The sequence below is a fragment of the Python bivittatus genome, unplaced genomic scaffold (assembly GCF_059951505.1).
Source record: "Python bivittatus isolate LINGU-HERP-01145 unplaced genomic scaffold, Pbiv_v1 ctg000820_np1212, whole genome shotgun sequence".
NCBI classification, from domain to species: domain Eukaryota; kingdom Metazoa; phylum Chordata; class Lepidosauria; order Squamata; family Pythonidae; genus Python; species Python bivittatus.
The window spans coordinates 1,390,666-1,404,461 of NW_028277107.1; the positions used below are offsets into that span (position 1 = coordinate 1,390,666).

At 45.8% G+C, this 13,796-nt stretch overlaps 1 protein-coding gene across 1 annotated transcript; it reads right to left on the reverse strand.

Moving 5' to 3' along the window:
- Nucleotides 1–8,738: 8,738 nt before the first annotated feature.
- On the reverse strand, nt 8,739–13,510 carry LOC112542881 (zinc finger protein 24-like). The gene is made up of 4 exons (XM_088128928.1): nt 13,302–13,510; nt 12,135–12,738; nt 11,726–11,830; nt 8,739–9,166 (listed from the first exon to the last, which is right to left on the reverse strand). The coding sequence occupies exons 2-4, from the start codon at nt 12,624–12,626 to the stop codon at nt 9,119–9,121; spliced, it is 645 nt and encodes a 214-aa protein (XP_087985054.1). The 5' UTR covers nt 12,627–12,738; nt 13,302–13,510; the 3' UTR covers nt 8,739–9,118.
- Between the last annotated feature and the right edge of the window lie 286 nt (nt 13,511–13,796).

Here is a 13,796-nt window from a genome sequence, read left to right on the forward strand (position 1 = left end):
TTAACTGGAGAGAAGGATTGCCTCCTTATCGTGAGTCTCCACAGCAATATGTGGATCTTGTTCAACGCATCATTTGTACTCAAGAAGGGCCTTCGGCTGCTTCATCAGAGTCGCCTGAGTGCTATAGAAGCCCTAAGTGTGCCAACAAACATCAAACAACTCCAAACATTTCTAGGCATAACTGGATATGCAAGACTTTGGATCCCTGGGTATTCCCTCCTTGCCAAGCCTCTGTACCAACTCACACAGAAAAATATGGCTTGGGAATGGACTGGAGAACATCAATCTGCTTGGCAGGAATTAAAGGACTCTCTTGCTAGAGCTACAGCCCTTGCTCTTCCTGATCAATCTAAAGGCTTTGATTTATTTGTCACTGAGAAGCAAGGATGTGCACTAGGAGTCCTTACCCAGAAATTAGGCCCGGAAAAGGTTCCTGTTGCTTATCTATCCAAAACTCTGGATGCTGTGGTAAAAGGTTGGCCTGCTTGCCTTCGCTCAATTGCAGCTACAGCGCTTTTAATTCAAGAGACAGAAAAGATTTCTTTAGGAGCAACAGTTGATGTATATACACCCCACTCTGTACAGACATTACTGGAACAAAAACTTCCTGCATGGGCCACTTCAGCCCGATTGACTAAATATGCCAGCTTAATTTTGGAAAATGATTCAGTTAAACTGTTTCGCTGTGAGCAGCTCAACCCAGCCACCCTCCTGCCTCGACCATCAGAGGAGGTTAGCTCATCGGAAGGCCCCCATGACTGCCATCAGGTTTTAGAGATTATTGTTGGAATTCGCCCTGACCTCCAAGTTGAACCTTTTAACTTGGCAGAATGTCAGTTTTGGACTGATGGTTCTTCCTTTATTGAAAATGGGGTCCGCCAGACAGGTTTGGCTGTGGTCACCACTGATGGACCTATTTTGTTACGTAAGCTGCCCTCTCACTGGTCAGCACAGGCAGCTGAGCTGTTAGCCCTTATAGAAGCCTGTTATCTTGCCAAAGGGCAGACAGCCAATATTTTCACAGACAGCAGATACGCCTTTTTAGCTGCACACACACATGCAGCTCTCTGGAAAGCCCGGGGCTATGTGGGGGCAGATGGAAAAGCTCTGAAGATGAAACCACTGCTTGAAGAACTAGCTATGGCTGTGCGTTTGCCTACTCAATTAGCCATAGTTCATTGCAGAGGTCACCAGACTGATCGAGGTGAAATCTCCCGAGGCAATTGTGCTGCTGATTATTGGGCCAAACAAGCTGCTCGTAAGGGTGATGTCATGCCTGCAGAAACTCACCAGCTTTTACCCCTCATTCCTATAGAGCCTGATCACCCACTACCCCCTCTTTATGATCAAAGAGATCATCTTGATCCACAAGGAAAGTGGAAGGATGGGTGGTGGATTGTTAACAATCGTGTTCAGTTACCTCTTCAAATCCTATGGATGGTTGTCAAAAGAAGTCATGCTATGGCCCATTGTGGCCCCAAACCTCTTTTCAAGTGGCTTTCTCAAAGATACAGTAACAAGAAGCTGAGGCACCTCTGCCAAACAGCTGTGGCTCAATGTGCTATCTGCCACAGAAATAATCCAAGGAGTGGTAAATCTACTCCTTCAGGCCACCTTCGTACTGCTCAATATCCAGGAGAAGCCTGGCAAGTGGATTTTACTGAGCTTCCCAAAAAGGGACCCAAAAATCATCTTTTGGTCTTTGTAGATTTGTTCTCTGGATGGCCTGAAGCCTTTCCTGCCTCATCTCAACGTGCAGGAGAAGTGGTCAAGGCCCTGGTGGAACACATCATCCCAAGATTCTCGGTCCCTAAAGGGTTAGAGTCAGATAATGGGAGACACTTTACTTCTGATGTCACTCAACAAGTTAGCAAATTCTTGGACATTCCTTGGCATCTACATTCCAGTTATCGGCCCCAGGCTTCAGCCAAAGTGGAACGTATGAACCGCTCTTTAAAGACTCAGCTTGCAAAGCTCTGTCAAGAAACCCAGCTCCCCTGGCCAAAGATGCTGCCCCTTGCTTTAACACGTATTAGGGCCATGCCCAGAGGGCCACTGATGTTGTCACCTTTTGAAATGCTTTATGGGAGACCGTTTGTATCTCATGAAGTGCTAACTGCATGGACAGGTGAAAAGAACATTTCTCAATATTTGCAGAAGCTGGCGCACGTCCTATCTTTTATTTCACTACAGGTTCGAGACGCCTTGCCAGTTGCTCCTGATGTACCACCCATCGCCCAGCCAGGCCAGTGGGTCAGAGTGAAGGAGCTGTTCCCATCTTGCACTGATCCAAAGTGGTCCGAGCCGAAGCAAGTACTCCTGAGCACGCCCACTGCTGTAAAAGTTGAAGGCATCAAAGCTTGGGTGCATGGATCCAGGATCAAGCAGGTGAAGGAACCCCCAGATATCTGGCAAGTTTCCTCAGTTGATGGACTTAAACTAAAATTGCAGCGCTCTCTAGCTTCACCAGCAGATCTTTTCAAGGACTAATTAGGTCCACCGGTAGAGGCCTAATTCAGGAACAGAAGATTTGAAACCATAGACTTTACCAGCCACACAAACACCTAGATGTGCTGGCTTGGTCACAACCCAAGTTGTGAAACTGACTACATAAGAAGCATCTTATGTTCAAAAGCAAAGGGAGGAAATGAAGGGCATTATTTTGATACACAATTTTATATTCTATATATATACAATTTTATATATGCTTCACACAATGTTTAACCATACCTGTAACAGTGCACTCTATTTTATTTCTAAAGGGTTAACTTGCTTTTGCTTTGTAAAGAGCACTGGTTTCTTCTTCCCCCCCCTTATCTCTTTGCTGAATGCCAGATTGTCTTCGAAGAAACAATTAGATGAATACAAGTTGTTTGTTTTACCAAGCTTTTGCAACAGTCGTGGGGCCCTGCATTCCAGAGAAAAGATAAGAAGAATCTGGTATGCCATTCCCTTGGTAACCAGAAGAATAAGTTACATTTAAGTTTACCTTCCTAAGAACCACCTTTCACTTGCTCAGACCGTCCCAAAAATCCCTTGTATGGGTGTGAGGGGATGTACTATCTGATTACAGATTTACATGTCTATAAAGTCTCTGATGTTTGTGTTGTAAGGTGTGATTTCATCAACATTTCTTGTGAATGTGTTGATTGGGGTCACCCAGCTGTGTCTTGATCAAAATACATCTGTTATCTTAAAGAAGCCTCGTCTCAAGTCTTTTTATTTGGCTTTATTGAGACTTGGGAAATAAAAGGTGCCATACATAACTCTCCATCAACAGTACCCTCTGGTGGCCAAAATCCTACATTTGGGCCAATATGATAATGCGGCCAAACGAATTCACAGAGTTTTTAGTTTTTTCTTTTTAAAACTCCTTTTCATTGCAACTCTGGGTTTTAAAATTTCCCAGTGTTTAATAACACAGTGCAGTGGAGTAAAGCTTTTTGCTGTCGGTTCCTTTGTCACTGTCTCACTCAGACGGCTGTTATTGTTCCCCATAGTGCCACCTAATGGATTTTCTTCTTTTTCTTTCTCTTTCTCTTTCTCTTTCTCTTTTTCTTTTTCCTTCCCCCCCCCCTTTTTTCTAAGCCTTCTGTTGACCTGGGCCTTGGCGCCACCTACAGGATTTCTCGGGTTTTCCTTCAACTCGGGATTCTCTTTTTCCTTTTTTTTTCCCAAACTCCACCGGAGAAGTTCTCGAGCTCGTTATTTCCTCCCTGTTCGTCTTTCCCTCGACGCAGGAGTTCAGCTCAGAATTTCTAGGGATTTCTAGGCCGATTTTTCCTTTAATCAGCTCAGGGTCTGGCCAGTGTACCCTCCCTAATTTGAAATTCTTCTCCCTGTAACAGTGAGCCCTCCTAACCTAGAATCCTCCTCTAGGACAATATATTCCAACAAGCAAATCAATCGCATGGACTGTCCTGGCCACGCCTGCCTCATGGGTGGGCAATGGAAACTCAGTAAGGTCCTCCAACACACTCACTTCGTGGGCAGATCCCTAGTGGAAGTTTCCCATGTCTCATTCACAAACTCACAAGGCACCATTCCCCACCTAATAAAAACATACTCACCCTGCCCAAATCCATCTTTATACAACGGATGGGAGAAGTCTCGATTTTTTGAGCGTTCTGGCTCAGCAGGAGCGGAGTCTGCCAACGATGACCAGCACAAGGTCACTGGAAAACTTCCCAGGTGTGCGCTTGACGTTGATAGATGGTCTCCATCGATTTCCTCCATCCGCTGTTGTGAAGGCAGTGAGGGGGGCTTAAAGCAGCCTCCCCAAGGAATCCCCACCTTCGGGGCTCCTGGCTGGCTCGCAAAAAATGTATGGCACCTTTTATTTCCCAAGTTTCAATAAAGCCAATAAGAAGAAGACTTGAGACGAGACTTCTTTAAAATAGCAGATGTATTTTGATCAAGACACAGCTGGGTGACCCCAATCAACACATTAACAAGGAATGTTGATGGAATCAGATCTCACAAAGCCAATCCAGAATGGTGACCACAGCTGTATGTCTAAAAATTCAGTTCCAGCAGCCCCCAGACTTCCGCCAGTCCTTCTTGGCAAAGACTGGGAGGTCCTAGAAAGCAAGGGGGCCTCAACAGGTAGTGCAAGGTTGTGCGCTGGACTCTACCTGGCAAATACCGGCCTGCTTGCCTTGTCCCTCTCTCAGTCCAGAACCAGGGAGTGAGGAGGAGGGCCAGGAGTTCACTGGGAATTCTCCGGGTGTAAAGGTGTACACCTAACACCTTGGGGGACAGGCGTGTCATCGGTTGGGGAAGATGGGGAATGAGCAACCCAAGGTCTCTTGACCTCCCCCCGGAAAGGATGCCCCTCGCCTGGGACAAGGGTTATTACCCGTACAGGCGGGGATGAGGAAGAGTTGTACACAAGGTTTTTGTGTGGGATGGGCTCAGATGACCGACACAGCTGGTAGACCAATTTGGCCTGCAATGGGGACCTTCGACACCGCCAAATTAAAACCTCTGTGATCGAAACTAAAACCTTCCCATCTGCCCTGTTGGTTCTGCTGGGCAGGACTTCCTAATCCCGAGTGTAACTTTTAATTCCTCCACTAATTAGGTAAGTTCTTGTGTGTGCCTCCTGCTCATTTCTACTCCCAACTTTTTATGTATATTTGTGTGTGTGTGTGTGTGTGTGTTCCCCTTTCCCTCACCTCTCTGTAAATAGGGAAATGGGATTTCTTTTCAAGGGATGTCCTTAGACCTTGGGACCTTCCACCCCTAACCCTGGATTTTCCTAAGTCTCAGCCCGTATAGCTGTTAGAATTATTTCTTCCCAGTTCGTTTCTGAGCCGGGATCAAAGAGACAACAGGCAGTTGCACGAAATTCAGCTCTTTATTCTTCACCCCAAAGCCAGAGCGGTGACGGCAGGCTGATAGGTGGGCGGCCGCGCCTGACCCCCCCATCTTGGCACAATGGAGGCTTTTCGTTCGGCCCCTGCTTCAGAATCCCACCCCTTCCTCAGCCCGTGTCCCCCTTCCTTCCTTCCTTCCTTCCTTCCTTCCTTCCTTCCTTCCTTCCTTCCTTCCTTCCTTCCTTCCCCGGCCCCTCGACCCTTAATTGAGCACCTTTTTCCCAGGAAAACTCTCCTTGCAGTGGAGACCTTACCTTGTCTCTATGGGGACAGATTCGGAGGTCTCAAAGTTAGTGAAAAAGGCCTCCGAGCTTACAAAATTAAGGGAGGAAACAGGATTCAGAAATCCGTAATGAAAGCCCAAATGCCTCAATATTAAATACAAGTGTATATATGTGTGTGTGTAAATACTAAACATGAAATAGATGTTTATGCAATATATAAAAACTTCTATCGTAGCTAATACTCTAGCTGAAAATGTAAGGCTGCTCTTTTCCTTAACTCTGCCCTTTTGATTTTTGTCTTCCTCTCTGCCCCTGGTTGCTCCACAAATTCCTACTGAACCAATGTAGGAAAAGAGAAGAGAAGAGAAGAGAAGAGAAGAGAAGAGAAGAGAAGAGAAGAGAAGAGAAGAGAAGAGAAGAGAAGAGAAGAGAAGAGAAGAGAAGAGGCACCACCAAGTATTGCCAATGGCAATAAAATATGAATGATGACTGGAGTTCTATACTTGGTGGTGCACATTCCTGACATGCCACATATTTAATCTTTTTTAAAGTACTTTCATAGAGACTCCTCTTGTACTTTGATTTCTGTGTATTTGTCTTTTGGAACTGACCTTTTCTTCTTTTCATTTCTCTTCTTGAGGCATGTTTGCTGGTGTACGGTTTGTAAAGCCAATTCACAACGTTACCATGTGAAGCAAAGCCATACATACCTGACCCATTGGGGTGGTGTGGGGGTAGGACACCTAACCGTGTTCCCGCCCTCCAACAGATCTGGGATTCTGGGCCTTTTCATAGAGCTCTGGGTCAGAGGAGAGGAAATCTCCTCTCCGTGGAAAGGCCCAGGAGAGCTTCAGTGGTCAGGAAGTGGCAGTCTTGAGTAGAGGAAGACGGAAGTCTGTGGGGACTGCTGTGAACTGCTGGGAATGGGTCTCTGTGACGGCGGAAGGGCTGGGCAAGGCTGCAGAAGATGGAGCGCGAAGGGGCGAAGTGGTCTTTTGAAAGGCAGCAGACAATGAAATGGATGAAAGCAAAGAAAAGAACACTGTATGTCGTAAGAGGGTGTGTGAGGGGTTAGTGTGTTGTGAACAGGGAAGATGAAGGTGGACGTCCATTTACTGGCAACTCTGTCTGAGGGGATGATCTCAAGGTGGTGATAGCAGCAAAAGGGGAGTTAATTAATAAAATGGGAGTCAGACTGGGGTCATAAGCTATCAGGCTCGCACTCCCCACCAGAACATGTCAAGGATGCACCATTAGACTCACATTCGTTCACAGGACATGTCAAGGAGCTCTGGGATTAAGCATGCAGACTGCTTAAAGCAGGAAAAGGCAGATATAAGCCCAGACAAGACTTAACATAGCAAAGGCCCCAAGGCCCCCAGGCGTCCCAGATGCAGAAAACCACAGGTCATCATGGACACCGTCACATCTATGGGTTGAAAATGTGTAATGTTATTACGGGATGTTACTTATTAAGTGCACATGCTCAAGTATGTAACCAATCTTGTAATCTCTGATATTGATCCTGTTTTTCAAAAGATATATTTTCCTTCCAGTCCATCAGACCTGAAGCTGGGGGGGGGGGGGGGGAGCTTGCTTCCCCTCTAAGGTAAAAAAGGTGATTGCAGGAAATGCACAAAGGAAAAGTGTTTCTTTTTAGAACAAAGATCTGCATTTCAAAGGTTTTCTTTTGCGAATTTATTTTCTTCCAGCAGCTACAGTTAGGAAAAAGTGACCAGTTTTCTCAGGAAGACCTCGGCAACCTCAGAGGAGCAACAGTTCAGAGAAGGGGGAGGGAGGTACATTTTTGCCCTATTTCTGAATTGCTGGGCTGCCCCCAGGAGTGCTTTGCATTTCCACTTTGATCAGCAATCTCCTTCTCTGCTTTGCAACAAGAATCCAGCATTGGCCCTCAAGGGAGTCTTCCTGTGTTTTCCCTTTAAACTAAAGGGGTGATGAGGAAACTTTTACTAGGTTTCATCTTTGTCCCTCAATATGGATATTGTGGACAAAAGGGACATGATGTTTAGGACAATATTTGATAGAGCCTCCATGGACTGGTATGGTTATCTGAAAACAAGAAGAAACATGTTTTTTAACAACCTTTGGCTCTGGAGGCCATCCAGATACTCTATCAATTCTTGTGTCAATGTCTGGAGGTTGAGTCACGGCAACTGGACTTCTTTAGTTTTGTTGAGAGAAAAAGAAAAGAAGTCCAGTTGCCGTGACTCAACCTCCAGACAATTCCACCTGGGTGCCGAAGAATCCTATGTCAATGTAGATTACTTCTCTCCACCTTCTCAAGATCTCATTCTAGGAAATTATTAGGAATGAGAAGGTATTAAAATCTTTAGCAGTTGAAGTATATAATGATCTTTTCATCGAAGTAGAAATCTGATGAGCCGTCCATGTTTTGTCTTCTCTCTGGCAGTAAGAGTGAGCCTAGCAGCTTCACCTTCCACTGCATGATCAGGGAATTAACCCTAACAAGGCTCAAGGATCCCTACGGAGGTGATCAACTGAACATGAACTGGACCACTGTTTGCCCTTTGAGGCAAAGCCAATCTTTGGAGATCTCTTCGGATATTGGCACTGGGTTTTCACATGGAAGGCCTCCCAAAGCAGCCAGTCCACCTCCTCTCTGGCCACAAATGGTTGAAGGGGAGGAGACCACTATTGGACCAAGCCATCCTGAAGTTCTATCAATGCTTTGTTGACCCCCACCTAGTCTTGCCCAATACCAAAACCTCATTCATTCATATGGTTTCTCCCCTGTTTGGATCCTTTATGATGGGAAATAAGTTCACTCCTAGTAGTAAAGCTCTTTCCGCACTCCATGCATTCATATGGCTTCTCCCCATGTGGATCCTTTTATGATGGGAAGTAAGTTTACTCCTAGTACGAAAGCTCTTTCCACACTCCATGCCCTTACATGGCTTCTCCCCAGTGTGGATTCTTTTATGATAGGTAGTAAGAGTACTGTTTTGACGAAAAGTCTTACCACATTCCAGGCATTTACATGGCTTCTCCCCTGGGTGGATTCTTTTATGGGAAGTGAGTTTACCGTTTTGAGTAAAAGTCTTTCCACACTCCGTGCATTCTTGTGGTTTCTCCTCTCTGGATCCTTTCATGTGAAGTAACTTGTCGGCTTGTTCTGAAAATCTTTCCACATTCCAAACATTTATATGGTTTTCCCCATGTGGATCCTTTTATGAGAAGTAAGGGACCCATTTTCACAGGAAAGAGTGAAAGTCCAATTGTGATTTTTTCTATTGTCTCTGCAGATAGAATCTTCTCCTTTGGGTTGGGTTGGAGAGTGTTCATTTACAACTAATTGCTCTTTTAATAGTCTTACAGTTTTTCCAGTATACTTTTCCTTTATTTTTCCTTGTTGGGGAAGAAAGCCTTGCGTCTCAGCATCCATGGAGCTTTCCTGATTCCAACTATTTGACTGGCTTCTCTCATGACTTTCTAGTTGCATCTCCAGTTCCTTGTCCATTCCGCCTCCATGCCTGATCACTTCGAATTTTTCACTGGGATCTTTATGCTCATAGCCATGATAACCTTCAAAGGAAAAGAGAAATGAACATGATAGCAAGGATGGGGGAAAAGATCAGACTGTAGGAGGTCATATGATTTTCCTTCTGAATTTTTGCCAACATTCCAATATATTGCCCATTTGTATCCTTACAATCACATGGTATAGAAATGATAATTTCTATAATCATGAGCCATAAAAGCTTTGAAAACATCTACAGCATCCGGTTTGTTTAGAATCATCCTTATATAGTCAAACCAAATCTAGAGTCAGCGTTGAGTTCAGGAAGAATCTGGGGAAACATCCAGGGAGGCCTTAGGAGAAAACCTAAGATTTATTGGAAGGTGGTCAATAACAGGAAAGACCAGTGAGAACTACATCAATTTTGAAATTTGTCCTTTTTTCCTACCCAAACTGCCTTCCATTTGCTCTTCATTTTTCTCTGGCCAAAATCAAATGGTTGCAGAGAAAACAATTCTAGAGCTCTTCTATTAACCCTAAACAGCATGTTTGCAATGGAAAAACAGCACCATTTTGCCCTTAACCCCAAGGCTCAGGATAGAAATCAAAAGGAAGACAAGTGATTAACCCAACAGCCTGAATAAATGAGAATCCTTCAGAGGACAGACAGGGAAGCATCTGGGCCCCAAAGGATGAAATCTGTGTGATGGAGCTGAGCATCTCCTCAAGCCAAGGAGTGAGTTTCTCACTGATACCTTTAAAAAGAAATAGAAAAATTCACCACATGAGAAATGGCAGGGGATGCATCTAAGCAGAGAGCCATTGACCTCCTTCCTTCCTTCGAGCAGGAGAAGGGCAGATCTTTTCCTTCCCCCTCTCCAAAGAGATGACCTGATGGCATCTAACTAGAAAATCTTTTTCCAAACTCTCTCATGAGAGACGCAAACCCTTATCCAGAGAGGCCACGTTCCTATAATTTTCCAGCATGACTTCCCAATGCAGCGCTTTTTGGTGAGGATCCAGCTGAGACCGCTCCTCCTCAGAGAAATACACAGCCACCTCCTCGAAGGACACAAGACCCTCCTGAACAAGGAAAAAAAGAACAGAACAGACCCAGGAGGATTTGCAAGATCTGTCCTATTCTTCACAAATTCCCAAAGCAAAGTATGCACTAAGTTAAATGGCAACGCTTGGTGGGATTCCAAGGTTTAGGTGAGAAAATGGAAAGAGCCAAAAGCTTTTGACTGAAGAAATATTTCTGGCAGGCTTGATCCACTTGATTACTTCTGCAGGCCTTTCAGTGCCATTCAGTGATAGCAACCCAAATTTCCTTCTGGATCGATCCATCAAGTGATCCATGCGCCCACCTTCAAAAGACTCTCAGCGTCTTGAGAGGACCAACTGGCAGACGGGCTTCAGAAACACCACCTAACAGTGTCTCCAATCCTTCCTGTCTTTGCAGAAGAAAATCGGGGGGCGGGGTGGATTCTTTCAAGCATTTCAGCAAGAGGCTTATGGTGCCCCAGAAGGACCAATTGTGCCCAGCTAAACAACTTCATGAAGTGCTTGGAGAGGACAGCCCAGGAATTTGGGTGGGGGGCCATGAATATCCAGAGGCACACAAGCCGGGTTCTTCCCTTCCTCAGATTGCAAGAAAGCTGCTAGTAGTCTGAGCCGTTGGCTCAATGGGAGAGAAGGAAGTGGAGGCAATTTTCTGGGAAGGACATTTCTCAGCCTTTGCCAAGCTGGATTCTTTGGCCTCCAAATCCTGGTAGAAAACAGAGGATTAGAAATTACTTTGCAATGCAAAAGGGCCTTGATTATATACTCTTTCAGGACAATTTCTACTTAAAATCTTTTCTATTCGGCCATTTTCATTGGATGTTAATCACCTGGCTCATGTGTTAATCTGATGTGCTTGTATTTCTTATCACTGGTTGGAAACAAGGCTTTTTAAAAATGGCAATGTGCCAATTTGAATATTTAGTTATTTTTGAAGAGGGTTGCACAATTCCAAGTCAAAGAATTAAAAAAAGAATGGGTCTCTGTTTAGCGGTTGCTATGACTGTAATAATATTATTCCTATCACTTGAGGAACTTTAAAAAATAAATCAATTATTGTAAACAAATAGTAGGAAGAGTAAGTAGTAGAAGGTGAGTTAACTATTGGTCTTAAAAAACATTTCCTAATAAGAATCTCAGGGGAGGAATTACAAACGATGGTATCTAAACCACAGACTTCCGAGGAGGCTAAGCTGACTGAGGGCAACTTGAATCTTCCATTCCCCATTCCATGTTGCTCAAGGACAAGAAAACACCCAGGCCCAAAAAAGGGGGGGAAATGGAAGGAGAGAGTGATATATACACCAGCTTGACTGCCTGCAGGAAAGGGAGAATACAAATTCAAGAGATAAATTTCCTCCTCTTACTGGAGCTGTAGGTGGAGCCACTGTTTCAGCTCCACCAGAAAGAGCAGACAACTTCGTTCGAGTCTTCCCTGTGAGGGACACAGAATTTTAAAGTGCAGAATTAATAAAATAGGAGGAGGCATTCTAGAGAAGAGAAGACATAGAGAAGATGAGACAGCTGGGATCTCTCTGGGGAATAGGAGGGCCTTCAATTACCTCCTGAGGTGTCCTCACTTGGATCTTCCTGAGAGATCCTTCTGAAAAACGGGTCCTGAGGGGGACTGGATGGATTCCTCCTTCCCTCAGGATCTCTCCTGTCCACTGCGGAGGCAGGAGAAAAGAAGAAGAATTAACAGACATCCCCCAACATGAAGTGTATTGTAGTTCTCTGAACACAAATTTAAAGCCTCCAGTGTCCATCAGAGAGGCTGGAAAGTGAGAAAGGAATGGCTGTCCCAAATCTATCTTCTAGAATGGATAATGCAACAATGTCCCACAAGAATTAGTGAAATATCTCCACATATTAGGAATGCCAGAAAACTCTCATCGGGAGGGGTTAAGAATTCAAGCAGATTGTTTATTCCATTCAGACCCCTCCTGGGCTCCCAAAATGAAGGTCTCTCACCTGCAACTCGACCGGCTCCTTCTGCTCCTCTGCCTGGCTCAGGAGGAAGCCTTCTGCCAGGGCCACCCCCTGGGAGCTGGTCTCTGCTCCACACTCCCGCACCCAGCTCTCCATCTGCAGGGGCAGAAGGACCAGGAAGTGCTCCAGAACAACCAGGTCCAGCACCTGCACCTTTGTGTGCTTTTCTGGTCTCAACCATCGACGACAAAAGTAGTGGAGACGGCTGCAAAGCCCTCGGGGACCCTCAACCTCCTGGTATTGGATGCTCCTGAAGTTCTGGGGCTGAATGTCTGGATGGGTGGTTTCCTCCTCCAGGATCTTCTGCCCAGTTCTTGCCCAGATCTCCCCACAGCTCCCAGGCTGAACAGCAGAAGGGCCTTCTCCACTTCCCTCACTTGCTAAGGGTTGTGTCTCCATTCTTTCTCTGTCATGTAACGCAACTCCAAAGGGGTCCGAAGAATGTTGTGGCTCTCCAAATGCCTTTTCATTCATAGGACTCTTCCTGTAGCTGAGGGATGACCACAGTGGGCCATTCAGCCCTCTTTGTCCAAGAGATAATTTTGTCTGTACGCAAGGACCTACAAAAGGCTTCCGCTTTCTGTGTCTGAGATGGAAAAGAAAAGACATTCCAAGAATTAGAAAGTGATGGATTTCACCACTGAACAACAGTCATCGCCATGGAAGGTGCCATTTTTCTGAGCTGGTATAGGATGGCAGTGACATTTAGAAGATGATTCTGTGCTTATTTGTGTGTGTGTTGCAAAATAGGGGATTGACTTCCGTCAAGCACTTGGAATGCCCAATAAATGCATCTTGGAGCATTTTCCTTTTCTTTTTCTCAGAACGAAGGGATGGCTTTTTAAAAACCCCTATCTACATTTCCCTACAAGCAGGATTCACACAACATGCCAAACCCGAAACAGGTTAAGAAACCCCCAAAGTCCAGTTCAGATACAATGAAATTCCAGTGAAATGATCCTGGCTCGGGATGCTCCATTTCCCTTTCTCCAGGGTTGGCTTTTAAGAGCCAAGTCACACCAGGACAGCCAGGCGGGTTCAGACAACCTGCCCGAAGCCCAAACACATCCCCCAACCTCAGGGATACAGTCCACACAAAGCACAGGGCTTGCAGGAAGGAAGCTTAAGAGGATCTCCTGGTCCACTCACCCTCCTAAGATGCATTGAACTGCAGAGGATCCAGCCCTATTTCAGCCTGATCAGCACGTGGTGAGAATGCAGGCACAATCTGGGGCACCTCCTTCCTTGCAGGGCTTTTCTTCTTCCCTGCTGGGGATTTGCAACAACGCAAACTCTCCTTCCTCCCCCAGGGCCTCCTCTGGGTCTCTTCCCTGCAAGACTTTCCTGCAGCCTTTTACCTCCTGTGAAGCTCAAAGGGTTAAAGAGAGGGAGCGGAGCTTCCTAGAGAGGCAAGAGGTAGTGATGGCACTCCCTTCCCACCCTCCTCTGAAAAGCCATCTGTGGCCGTCGCCCTCCAGTGTCCCAATGCTGAAGTGCATGGTGTCCCCTCTCTTTGCAGAGGGAGCCCCCTAGGGGATGCTGTGTGCAACGCAGCACCTCATGCAAAGAGGGCAGAATGGGGGTTATTTCCATGGGGTCAGGAGGTATGGGGCTGTGGTGCCCCCCCCCCCGATCAGGAAGCCT

Excerpts from the sequence above, each read along its gene's own strand:
- LOC112542881 (XM_088128928.1), bottom strand. The coding sequence starts at position 12,626 with ATGAATGAAAAGGCATTTGGAGAGCCACAACATTCTTCGGACCCCTTT. Across the intron at positions 11,831-12,134 it reads AGGAGCCGGTCGAGTTGCAG|TGGACAGGAGAGATCCTGAG; the intron begins GTGAGAGACCTT and ends CTGCCTCCGCAG. Across the intron at positions 9,167-11,725 it reads AAGTGAGGACACCTCAGGAG|GTTATCATGGCTATGAGCAT; the intron begins GTAATTGAAGGC and ends TTTCCTTTGAAG.